Below are 12,514 nucleotides of genomic sequence, written 5' to 3' on the forward strand. Positions count from 1 at the left end.
CAATTAGAAAGCAGCTTGAAAACGCGATAGCAAAGGAAATGCCTCGATACTGGGTGAAGGACGATGCGAGACATCGAGAAAAAGAAGATCGCTTTGCACGAGAGGTGGAAGAGCACTATCAAGAGGAAGAAGCCAAAGTACCAAGACGAGGGAAATGATGAATGGCACGAGGGGTGGCGAACAGGTGCATGTTCACCGACGGCCTAATCGGGTATCACTGCCAACTTCTTCGTCACAGACCGTCCATACATCCGTCTAGTTATATAACCATTGCCAGCACTCATTGTGCGACTCGCTCAACCACCTCTTTACATTTCACCGCACGAAACGCAGCTAGGCACTCTCCCAACAAGCTCAACATGGCAACTCCGATTTCCCAAGAACCCTCTGGGCCGTGTTCAGAACAAGAACAAATGAATGAAATGTCTAGAAATTTCTATTACGTTAGAAAGAGAGAAGTCCGTATGTTTCCAGGCGCAACGGCTTTGCTAAAAATGTCGATTCAGAAGTACATGGCGAAGTACGAGGTAGAATTTATGGATGACGACCAAAAGCTTCGCGTTTTGCTGCCTCTGGATGTGAATAGGGAGGACTCTGATAAGAAATTCCAACTGCTGATGGAAATGCCCGATAATATGAAGAAGGCGAAGCTTTTGACCTTCTTTCGTGTCGATACGATCAAGGAATTCGAAAAACATGTCCAGATGACAGAGATCTCTATCTTAGGCCTCGAAAGGAGAAATACCTGCACAAGTCGGAGAGGCAGGACCTCAAAGATCAACGAGATTTCTAGCAATACACAAGGCAGAACTGGCAAAACAGAAACAAATTCAGGGAGAATAGAAGAGCTGAGACTCAGGAGCTAGGGACAAGATGTAGATTAAAGAGCATTTGTGTGCTTGCAATACAGGATCCGCCTCCGCATAAGATTCTACGCGTCACCTTTCTTCGAAATAATCCACATGAACCTCTCATCAGCATCTTCTTCCAAAACCGCATGCTGAACTTCCAATCCAGCTTCCTGAGTCAACGCCTTGATAACCGCTTCCTTCCCAAGCGCACTCCAAAACATCCAGCCCTTGTCGTCTATCCACTTCTCATCGATGATGACTGACGCCTCATCAGTCCCAAAGGTGGACAAAAAGATACCGCCTGGTGCAAGCCATCTGCCAATTCGTTGTATCATCTCTCTCTGTTCTTCTTGTGGCAAGTGAATAATGCTGTACAGCGCTATGACTGCTGTGAGGGAACCAGGCGCAAAGTCTAGTTTCATCATGTCGCCTGGATGAAACTCAACACGATCTTGGTATTTAGCTAGGTTGTGTCGAGCAAGATCTAGTTGAACATCAGACAGGTCGTTGGCGTGCACGTGGATTGACGGTGCTCGCGCGAGCAGAGTTGAGATGAAGGGACTTCCAGATCCGCATCCAAGCTCAAGAACTTGCTTCTTCGCCGTCTCACCAGTGGATACTAGTTCTGGGCAAGAACTGATAAGTTTATCGAGGTATTTGATACGAAGTTCGTTGTGACGTACTGTCCAGGTGTTGTACGCTGGTGCGATGGCGTTGTATGATGCACGAAGGCGATCTTTCATATCAGCAGGTGGTTCCATGGTTTGTCGTGACAGGAGGCTCGGCTTTCGGTGAGTTACTGGTATATCAAAGAATTAGAAAAACGGGTTCAAGACTCTATAGAAGTAGTTAGTCTGATGAGTCATGCCGGCCGCCAATGTAAGACTCCCTCAGTTAGCGTATTCCATCGTCACTACGTTTCGGTTCAACGTCGGTTACACCAAAATCTCAACCACGACAACATAACCGCTTGCAGTCCTGACCCAAGCCAGGAGGGGATTTGCGGTCAGACTGTCGGCTACGGCATTTCATAATGAACTGCACATGCTGCTCCGGAAGAAATTTTGAACTGCCTGAATAGGCTTGCCCACGCAGATCTTAGCCTGTCGCGGTCAAGGACATCGTCACATCTGCCCCCTGTCTTCCCCGCGCCGTCTGCGGCTCAGTGGTGGGACTCACGCGGCTGAATTATCCCATCCATACAAACGATGAGATCTTCTCCCCGGTGCATTTACTACCGAAGTCTTCGGTATAATTGAGCCGAGTGATGATGTCTACATTTAAACTCTGTGAAGTCTCGTTTTAAGTGGACATCAACAATCAGAAGCACAATCATCATGATGTTCTTCTCGTTGGCTTTGGTCGCTGGGCTAATAGGCCATGCTTTAGCCGAATTGACCACTGCTGAGAACTCTACCCACATCTCCCTCTCCAACAAACGTTTTGCAGTTGTCCTCGCTAAATCTAGTGGACACATCATCGATGCTACTCTCGATGGTCAAGATCTTCTCGGACCGCTGAGTGGAAATAGCGGCAAGGGTCCCTATGTTGACTGCTCTTGTATCCCAACCGGGTTCTGGACACCAGGTAGCACCGCAGATCTCCGCCTTGTCAAAGGCACTGATTCTACTGGAACAGAGTATGGCGGAATTATCATGAGCGACACCTACAAGCCGACCAATCAGACTCTTTCGCAGTACTTCTTCCTTAGAGGTGAAGAAACAGGTCTGCATGCCTTTACTCGTCTTACATACTTCAACGCGTCGAAGCCATTCTTGCGAGATCTCGGTGAATTGCGTACGCTGTTCAGGCCCAACACAAAGCTTTGGACACATTTCTCTACCAGCGAGGGGAACTATGGCCCTTTGCCGGATGCCTCTGGTGCTCTGACAGTCCAAGATGCAACTTGGTATGTCGGCAACAAAACCGATGACCCGTACGTTAAGCAATACTCCGACTACTGGACAAAGTACACTCTTTCGGAGAGCTGGCGTAACCACGATGTCCACGGCCAGTTCAGCGATGGCTCTACCAGCGCTGATGGAAGTACGTTCGGTGCATGGCTTGTTCACAACACGCGAGAGACATACTACGGCGGCCCGTTGCACTCTGATCTCGTCGTTGATGGAATTGTATATAATTACATCGTATCTGGACATCACGGCGCACCGATGCCAAACATCACTCATGGCTTTGACCGCACCTGGGGTCCTCAGTTTTACTACTTCAACAAAGGCGATAAAGACGCAACAATTGCCGATCTTCGAGCTGATGCCGCCAAGTATGCGGATCCAGAGTGGAATGTAAAGTTCTATGACAGCATTGCCCAACATGTTCCCAATTATACCCCGTCAGCGAAGCGAACTACCTACAGTGGTAAAGTGAAGCTTCCCAAAGGTGCGAAGAAGCCAATCATTGTGCTTTCAGAGAACAAGCAGGACTTCCAGCTCAATGTCTTCGACACAAAGTCGCTTCAGTATTGGGCTGAGATTGATGCGTCTGGTGGCTTCAGCATTCCTCAGGTTGTGGACGGAGTGTACAGAGTCACCATCTACGCTGAGGAAGTCTTTGGATGGTACATCAAAGATGACATTCGCATTTCCAAATCCTACAACAAGGGTAGTTTCACTTGGAAAGAGGAGAACGCTGGCAAAGAGCTCTGGCGTATCGGTACACCTGACAAGTCATCTGGCGAGTATCTTCACGGATACGCCCCCGACACGTCAAAGCCTCTTCAGCCCGAGCAGTACCGAATTTACTGGGCCAAGTACGATTTCGTTGACGATTTCCCCAAGGGCGTTAAGTTCCACGTCGGAAAGGATACAGAAGCGGAAGACTTAAATTACGTCCACTGGTCCTTCATCGCTGCGAAAGGAAACCATCTCCGGTCAGAGAACTACTACGATAACGTCAACAACTGGACCATCACATTTGACCTAACAAAACATCAACTCAATAACGTCAAAACCGCTACCTTCACAGTCCAACTCGCCGGCGTACGTACCGGCAACGGCAACGCCAAGTGGACGCCCGTCAACGATCGTTTCAACAGTAACCTACCCTGGACCGTCAATGTCAATGGCGGGTATGAAGATACTTGGGTTATTCCATACTGGCGGAGCGGCTCGTGTGCTGTTCGTAGTGCGGTAGCATGTCAGAATGTAGAGCATAAGTTTGAGTTTCCGGTTGAGAATTTGAGAGTGGGAAGGAATGAGTTTGTGTTGAGTTTGCCGTTCAACGCTTCTAGTGTTGAGACGGCGCTATTGCCGGATACGCTTTATGTGCAGTACGATGCGTTGAGGTTGGAGGTTAAGTAGTGTGAGGCAGTTTGATGCAAGACACTCCAACAATTCATTATATTGCTGGCAAACAGTGTGATAGGTGGAGCGGTACGAAGTGGGAGATAGAGCAAGCTTTAAAGTCATGGTGACGAATATCTGTCAGTGTTCAAGCCATGAAGCCTTAAGAACCTGTTGACTCTTATCAATTAAGCCTAATTGTCATTGAATTCCCAATGCTCAATCCCGGTAGCTTCAACCATCTTCAGCTCTCCAATCTTCTTGCCATCTTCGTTATTTGCCACTGCTCCCACGTCCCTCTTCTCTCTGCATTTTTCACACATCATTTGTGCTGGCTCAGTTGCACCAGGGCAGATTGTCCCACCGGGCCTTTTTCGCATACACTTCCAGACTTCTGTGTCTTCTCGGATCTTGGTGATCATAGGCATTGTAAATGGTGTTTCGTGGGTGAAGGCTTATCGTTTGCTGTAGTGGGTATCTTGGGGCGACGAGTTATTGCTTGCTGTAGTAGAGAGTTTAAGGTTCGGACCTACGGTATAAATAGGAATTAGATCAATTACCTTCGCGTTTCTTTGCTGAATCTCACTGCCGTATTGAGATTGTCACTCACACTGGGTTGTGCGCCTCACTGTGAAGTGATGCTGGATGACTCAGGCCAGTGATTAGAGAGAATACAAGTTACTGCAAAATTTTGGCGATTCACGAATTATGACGAACCAGCAACATGAATAAGAGTGGCATTGTTCCTGTATCTTCATCAGTCTTCCCTGCTCAACTCTCATGGACTACCCTGTAGCCAACACCAGCCTCATTCCGCCCAACCAAGCTCAGACATCCACGTCAATGTATTCCCAATACTCGACTATCCCTTCCACCTTCTTCAGCTTGCAGATAACCCTCATTTGTCCTTTGAAGGCTATGTCGCCCTTGTCACTGAGATATCACACCGATGTTATATGCCTTTGGAGTCAGTCATCAGAGTATCTAGCTTCTCAGCCCAAAGCAAGATATGAGTGAGGGCAATGGGGATATTGCCTATGTGCGTTTATTTGCAGAATGTCTCACAAAGAGCATCCTAGTGAAGTCAAAGGTGTTGCATATTGCTGGAAATTGAGGTCAAGTTCATAGCTCCCTTTTCACTTGAGAACCAAACTAGACGGTATTTGCAAGGAACAGGGAAAAGTATCGAGTTTGAGAGTGAATTTTGATCACCTAGGAGTAAGTCCCTAAGTTCCTGTGTCTCCCTGACACTTTATTATTGGTCTCCCCAGTTCCTGACGACTGCTGCCTTGCTACCCCATCCGGTCACGCTCCAGTCCCCCTCTCTTAAACTGTACCCTTCGGCTCAAAGTGCTCCCAATGCTCCACCGTCCCTTCAACCTTGACCAAAATACCAACTATTTTATTGAGTGTATTGAGGACGATATTTCCCTTATCCCGCTTAGACTTGCATTCGTGGCAGTTCATATTTCCCTTATGATCAAAGTAATCGCATTCTTTCTTATCTTTCCGCTGCTTGCACTGCCAGAACAGCATCGTCTTGGGAGGTCTGTCGTATGTCTCCGTCATTGTGGGAATTTGGTGCTTTAATGTGGATTTGGTGTTGTAGTTTCAGTTGCAAGTGCGGTTTGTTTGCTTTCCTCCTCTCTTTGTAGAAGATACCACCACTTTTGTATCCATGCTCCAAGGTCTTTAAGTCTCAAGTCACTGTCAGAAATATTGTCCCGTTGAGCTGATTCAGCTAAATTTTCCCCTACGCGCAGTGAACTATTTCAGCATACATCACATATCAGCTGCATTTCCCTCTCAACATTCACAGTCACAAGGCCAGATGTACTAAGTACAGCGCAATAAAGATGTTCTGAATGAGAAACTCTCGCTGAATGATTGATTCACTTTACTCAAACCCGATCACCTTGAGTTCTTGAACTCCCAGAACTCCTGCCCCTGTTCGACCTTCTTCAGTTCCCCAATCTCATGGCCACCTTTATCAATAGCCTTATCTCCCTTGTCCCTCCTCGCCTTGCACTCCCTGCATACTTTATGCTCCTTTTCATTAATCTTGAAGCACGTCTTGCCGTCACCTTTTGTCTGCCGACATTCCCAGAATTCAGTTTCTTCGGTAAGTTCGTAGAGTATTGTCGCCATTTATGCTTCTTGGCTTTCTGTTTTGGGATCGTCGCGTTGGTTGCTTATTTTATGGCTGGCGCAATGGTTTGTTGTCCCAGTCTATGAGAATGCTTCCTCTCATTTATAGCCATAATGTGTGGTGATTCGTTGTGTCAACTCTTCGCAGCCCGTACAAGTTATGTGTCTCATATAGTCACTGTAATCACTTTGACCTCGTCGATTTGATGCAGTTGGTCATGCTGACATGGGTCCCAGATTCACCTCGTTGTAGCGCAAATGTTCACGGCTCCAAGTTAATATGTGAATCAGTGTTCATTATCTTATTATTCCCGAATCTCAGTCGCTCCCATTGCCCTTTTTCCCAACCGAGACAAAGAAAAAGTATTACATAAATTATCATGACCAAAACCTCAGTTTTCCCGCCCATCCTGACGCCTGTCCCCCGCCATCATCAGCCTCACCAGAGTTTCCAAATGTCACCTCCCTCGGCCTAACATAATACAAATCCGTTTCCCTGAACGAATAATCGACATTCGTATTCGACGGTAATATCGCCGACCACGCAGAAGGCTGATCTCCAATATCTCCACTATCCGTACTCAAACTCGACCCAACGGAATTCCTCTCGGCAGGGTTTTCGTAAACTGTCGGTGGGCGTGTGGTGTCAAATGACGGAAATTGCTGATGGCGCGGTGAAGACCGTGATGCACAGCGCTCGGGCCGTGGTGAGTCAAATTGAGAGAGGCTTGAGACAGATCTCTCAGGCCGGGGAGAGCGGAAGTATGTCCGGAGAAGTTCGGGTGATACGGGTTCTGAACCGCGGGAAGATCTGTTGGCGGAGTCTGAGGAGGAGTTTGCTGAGCTTGATAGACTGCTGCTTCTGTCGTGATCCATAATGCTTTGGTTTGTTAGGTCTGTTCTTGTTGTTGGGCGTCTTGAGAGTTGACGCAAGCCGTAAACCTGGAAGGGTTAGTGGTTTGTATTAGTCCGTAAAGGTGGCGGTGACATACCTGGGGTCGCTCGAGTGAAGAACCACGAGCAGGCTGTTGAGGAGTCTGCCATTCGGTGTAACAAGTAATGCCGAGACGGGTAGACTCGTAGGCTGAGGGGACAAGAAACATTCCTACCAAGAACAGAGCATGGAATGCTAGCAAAACATAACCAAGCGCACTCGCAGCAATATGAGTCCACAAATCAGGGATCATTCCGAGACAGAGAAGAAGCGCTGAGAGTCGTGCACCAGCGATCAAAACCGGCTTTGAAAGCAACTCAAATGTCGCGCCGGCCCAAGCGAGAAAGCCCAACTGGATGACTTCACAGGCCATGAGCGAAAATAATTGCACAGTCCCAAAACGCTGTAATCCGCCGATGATAACGCCCCGAGCAAAAAGAAGAATGAACGTGACATAGCTGTAATAGTCCTGCGTTCGTGAAGGCTCCTCCGGCGTCTGCTTGTGAAGATTGTCGACCAGTAAATAACCCATGTCTTGAGGACTCCTCAACATTCCCCACCAGCACCCAATGATCAACAGAGCAACTACCAAGATGACGAGGATGGTGTAGTAAACGGGACGTGCGCTGACGCTGTCGAGTTGATATGTCGTCCAGGCCGTGAGCGGGAGAAGTAGATAACTCAGGTACACTCGTAAAGCGACCCAGATCGTAGCCTTGTGCGGTTTCGAAGACCTGTCAATCATCCATCTCCCTGATTGCTGAAACCAATCGCGCGTCCATCTTAAATGAAGCCCTGCCTGAATTACCGCGTACAGCAGCGCGAGAATGACAACCGCCAGCGTCGCAATGTTAGTCCAAGTTTCCTGCGTTACTGGAGCCCCCATCACCTGAGTCATGTGCTCCAGCCCTGAAGTCCCGCCAAAGGTGCCGTTGATCTCATGGATCCCGTCGCGAATACCATAATACAGCGAATGCCTCCAAACTATACCCCGCCGAGTCATGAGCGTAGACCAACTCGTCGAACTAACCACCGGTTGCAGAAATCCAGGCTGTCGAAGGCTGAGCGCGCTGGAAAAAAAGATAAATTGGATATATGCGAGACAATCGGCGATGCGCGTGAGATGAGACCGACTTATACTCCTCTCCTGCCCGGACTCATCATCTTCTCGTAATGGATGCACTAGATTATACCATTCTTTCCCCACAGCTGCCAAAACGACTAGGATAAACGTAAGCGCCGGTATCCAGAATGAAATCTCCTGGACCGTGTATCCAATATCCGGCGTCAGGAACCCATTGAGACACGCCACTGAGAAATGATCCGGAGCATCAATGTTAATCTCAAACTCATACGCCGCCAGCGGTTTCGGGTCATTTATCCTGAAAAGAACCTCAAGATACTGCATGTAGAAAACCATGTTGATCTGCTTAAACTCCCTAGTCCGACACGTCGCATTCTGAATCTCGCCATTGTAGCGCGTCGTCCCGCCCAGCGCCTCCAGGCTCAATTCGACAGAGGCGTTGTCGAGTAATGATCTGTGACATGAAGCTAACGTGGGATAATTCCCAGTTATTCCAAGACTGAGCGTCGTTGTTCCATTGCTGTGCTCGTCTAGATATACGTCGAGACTGTTTGGGTCGTATGAATATGCTGATGAGGATGGGACACTGCAGTCCTTGAACTGAACGTATGAAGCGTGCGCGGAAGAGAAAAGAGTGAATAAAGATATTGGTAATAATGAGTGCATTTGTGAATATTAAAAATGATTAAGATGGTGAAGGAATGGATGGGTCGGATTGTCTCGGCTGAGGATGAGATCTCGGCTGTTTTGGGAAGAAATTGAGGAAGGGAAAATTGTTATTGATGCCTGAGGTTAGGGGAGGCGCAAGCATTGACAGTGCGTACGTTACGTGGGTCGAACCATTTACTTGCCTGGTCTGGTTTGGTTTAGTCTTGTTAGTGTTGCAACTGAAACGCTATGGTCCCGGCGTAAGTGCCGAGGAGGCAGACTCAAAGCTATTGACTTGAATCAAGCGACGTACATACTTGCAATCAAAACATGAAATTAGACATATTAGTAATCGCCAGTCTGCAATACATGACTTTTTACTATTCGAAGCAATTCTTTTCCTTCAGTGCCATTCAATGCTTCGTCTTGCTGTAACAAAATCTTAAACCGCCACTCGGCGTCTCCGAAGTTTTGACTTCTAAAACGCCCAACGGACCATGAATTATCCGGGCGTCTCAGCCAAAGTCTCCCCTTTTATTTTTGCCCCCTTACTAACAGCGCACAAACCTTGCATTGCTCAAAACTCAATACCAATCAAGTCGCATTGATCATTTCTCTCCAATCGCTCATCAAAAGCGGTTCTCACTCAATGCAACCATGTATGACAAACTGAGCGAAATGATTGGTCTTTCGGGAATAAACACTCTGTGTGCCTGAGGCTAGTCTGGATTCGGTTAATTTGGCATTTAATGGATGCTTCACTTTGCAGCCAATCTCGAAACTGCAAAGACTTGGGAACTCTGTTATGTTGTCTACGGCAGGACGACATGCCATTGACTATAGAATGGTAGAGAATATCGATACCGACCATGTTGAGTGATTCCAGTTATATCAGCCCTTGTCCGGTCGTTCAATCGAAACCGTTCGGACCTGCAACTATTGTTCCCAATTGAGCTGGACATCTGTAATTCTGATTTGCCAGTTCAGTCAACTAGCTGATATTATTCCCATCATCTGACGGCTGCCGACAAAGAAACCCGAGAGCTAGCGACAAACACTTCACCCATTTTTTCCAAGTGGCGCCCATCAACCGCTAAAAAAAACTAGCCCTGCCCTGAAAAGCCCCCCAGGACTAAAAATACCCACTTCCCTCCTCCGATCATCTTCCACCGCCTCATCACTTCCCATCAACCAAAAGCCCATCATGTCTCCCTCGTGCTTCTCATCTCTCCCCGCGCAACCAACCGACGAGATCTTCGATCTCCTCGCCCTCTACCGCGCCGACGCCTCTCCCGACCGCGTCAACCTCGGCGTGGGAGTCTACTGCACCGACGAGGGCAAATCATGGCCCTTGGATGTAGTCACCCGCGTGGAGAAGCAGCTCTTCGACGAGGCAAGTCTCACGAGACATGATTACCTGCCTATTGAGGGCGATCAGCAGTTTTTGAAAGTTGCGAGGGATCTGATCTTTGCTGAGCAAGATGATTTGAGTATCGCGAGTGTGCAGACTGTCTCCGGCACCGGAGCGAATCATATCGGTGCCAGGTTCGTGGCGGATTACTTGAGACCGCAGAATATCTGGGTGTCGGATCCAACGTGGGCTAACCACCATATGATCTGGGAGTCTGTTGGTATGAAGCCGAGATTGTACCCGTACTACAAGAAATCGGACTGTTCGCTGGATTTCGAGGGTATGATCAAGACGCTGGAGGAGCAGGCTCAGCCACGCGATGCTGTTCTGCTGCATGCTTGTGCGCATAACCCAACTGGTCTCGATCCCACAAAGGAGCAATGGAAGGCCATCGCAGAAGTCTGTCAGCGAAAACAGCTCTTCCCCTTCTTCGACGCAGCCTACCAAGGTTTCGCATCCGGATCTCCCGCCGAGGACGCATGGGCGATTCGATATTTCTATCGCCAGCAGCCTCGCCCCGACATGATCGTCGCGCAGTCATTCTCAAAGAACTTTGGTCTGTACGGCCACCGAACCGGCGCCGTTCATCTTGTTCTCGCGGAGCCGTCCAAGGAGATTCGCGACAACGCATACTCGACATTATCGTACCTGCTCCGATCTGAGATTTCGATGGCGCCCAAGTATGGGTCTACGATTGTAAAGACGGTTTTGGATAGCGAGGAGTTGACCGCGGCGTGGATGGCGGATCTGCAGGTTATGAGTAGTCGGATTAAGAGTATGCGGCAGGCTCTTTATGATGAGTTGGTGAGGTTGGAGACGCCTGGGACATGGAATCATATTGTTGATCAGGTAAGTCAAATGGTCTACAAATTGATAGCGAGGACGTGCTGACGTTATAGATTGGTATGTTCTCATACACTGGTCTTTCCCCCTTCGAGGTCAAGGCTCTTCGTGAGCGATTCCACATCTACCTGCTCAACTCAGGCCGTATCTCTATTTCTGGATGTAAGTTCGCCTTCGTTTTTCCGAGAGTGAGGTTTCTGACGATTTGTAGTAAACAAGAGAAACGTGCAGTATGTCGCCAAAGCAATTCACGACGTCCGAACCCAGGGCCATACACTTAACGGAACCAACGGTACGAATGGCACAAACGGTGTGAACGGGCACTAGATTTTATCTTTTACCTATAGATCATAAGAGCTCAGATGCCCTCCCGGGTCAAAATAGAGATATTCATTAGAACACCATTATGCAACATGATACCGAATGAGACAACTTGGTGCATTACCTGCCTAACTGGGGAAGTCCCTAATTTATGCTTTTCCTAATCCTATGAAGCTTCGTCTTGTCGGCTTTTGGTTTTTCTCTGCCGATACGCTGAAGAGAAGATGCGGTCTGAAGCTTACTTGGAGTCAAACGGGATGGTCTCCGATGCCGGCCCGAACTCGGCTCTAAAATTGACGCCGCAATAAAAAGTACAACAGGTTCACCAACAAATTTGCAACTGAACAACAGACCATAACATCAAGTTCTATTTGCCAAATTTAATTGCTTACATACAAGATCACAGTAACCTTGCATCAATTGCATCAAGCCCTCGTCCTTCGCCGCAATCACGGATCTCTACTGTAAGCCGACCTCTTATACCCTTATCACAGATGTCCTATCTGCTCTCTACTCTCTTGTTAGTCTATAAGATAAGTCTTACGCAAGCCTTTGAAACATCTACAAGCTTTCCGCAGTGGACGGCCTCGAATCTCGGCGGAGACCAAGCGTGCCTTAGCCGCTGATACCCTGAGAAGCTCCTTTCCCAGTCCAACATCATCCATCTATGCTAAAGATGAACTATGTTTTAAAACTACGAAGTTTGATGTCGTGAGTATACAAGTTGGACGTGCTGTCGCCAGTCCTGCGCTGTTTCTGGAACTTGTCTAGGCGAATAGGAGACCGGGTAATGGAGTCAAGGAAGCGGAGAATACGTACATATCTCTTGATGCCTAGCCAAATGTAACTGGTACAGAACAGGGCACTCCAGTAAACGATATTCATGCATAACAAAACTCGTTGAATGATTCGCTCAGCGTCGCTACGTCGGCGTTGTTGAGGATTGGATTATTCAGCCGGACCAATTCTAACAAC

General features: G+C 48.1%; 5 protein-coding genes across 5 annotated transcripts; 3 read left to right on the forward strand and 2 right to left on the reverse strand.

Moving 5' to 3' along the window:
* Positions 1-359: 359 nt before the first annotated feature.
* FPRO_07005 (uncharacterized protein) lies at positions 360-866 on the forward strand (the record flags this gene model as incomplete). The annotated part of the gene is made up of 1 exon (XM_031228019.1): positions 360-866. The coding sequence occupies one exon, from the start codon at positions 360-362 to the stop codon at positions 864-866; it is 507 nt and encodes a 168-aa protein (XP_031078397.1).
* Positions 867-931: 65 nt separating this feature from the next.
* FPRO_07004 (uncharacterized protein) lies at positions 932-1,612 on the reverse strand (the record flags this gene model as incomplete). The annotated part of the gene is made up of 1 exon (XM_031228020.1): positions 932-1,612. The coding sequence occupies one exon, from the start codon at positions 1,610-1,612 to the stop codon at positions 932-934; it is 681 nt and encodes a 226-aa protein (XP_031078398.1).
* A 576-nt stretch (positions 1,613-2,188) lies between these two features.
* FPRO_07003 (putative putative rhamnogalacturonate lyase C) lies at positions 2,189-4,168 on the forward strand (the record flags this gene model as incomplete). The annotated part of the gene is made up of 1 exon (XM_031228021.1): positions 2,189-4,168. One exon carries the CDS (start codon positions 2,189-2,191, stop codon positions 4,166-4,168), a length of 1,980 nt encoding a protein of 659 aa, XP_031078399.1.
* A 2,508-nt stretch (positions 4,169-6,676) lies between these two features.
* On the reverse strand, positions 6,677-8,982 carry FPRO_07002 (uncharacterized protein; the record flags this gene model as incomplete). The annotated part of the gene is made up of 2 exons (XM_031228022.1): positions 6,677-7,240; positions 7,291-8,982. The coding sequence occupies 2 exons, from the start codon at positions 8,980-8,982 to the stop codon at positions 6,677-6,679; spliced, it is 2,256 nt and encodes a 751-aa protein (XP_031078400.1).
* Positions 8,983-10,168: 1,186 nt separating this feature from the next.
* On the forward strand, positions 10,169-11,545 carry FPRO_07001 (putative aspartate aminotransferase, cytoplasmic; the record flags this gene model as incomplete). Its single annotated transcript, XM_031228023.1, has 3 exons — positions 10,169-11,224; positions 11,275-11,380; positions 11,430-11,545. 3 exons carry the CDS (start codon positions 10,169-10,171, stop codon positions 11,543-11,545), a joined length of 1,278 nt encoding a protein of 425 aa, XP_031078401.1.
* Between the last annotated feature and the right edge of the window lie 969 nt (positions 11,546-12,514).

The sequence above is a fragment of the Fusarium proliferatum genome, assembly GCF_900067095.1.
Source record: "Fusarium proliferatum ET1 genome assembly, contig: FPRO_scaffold003, whole genome shotgun sequence".
NCBI lineage: Eukaryota > Fungi > Ascomycota > Sordariomycetes > Hypocreales > Nectriaceae > Fusarium > Fusarium proliferatum.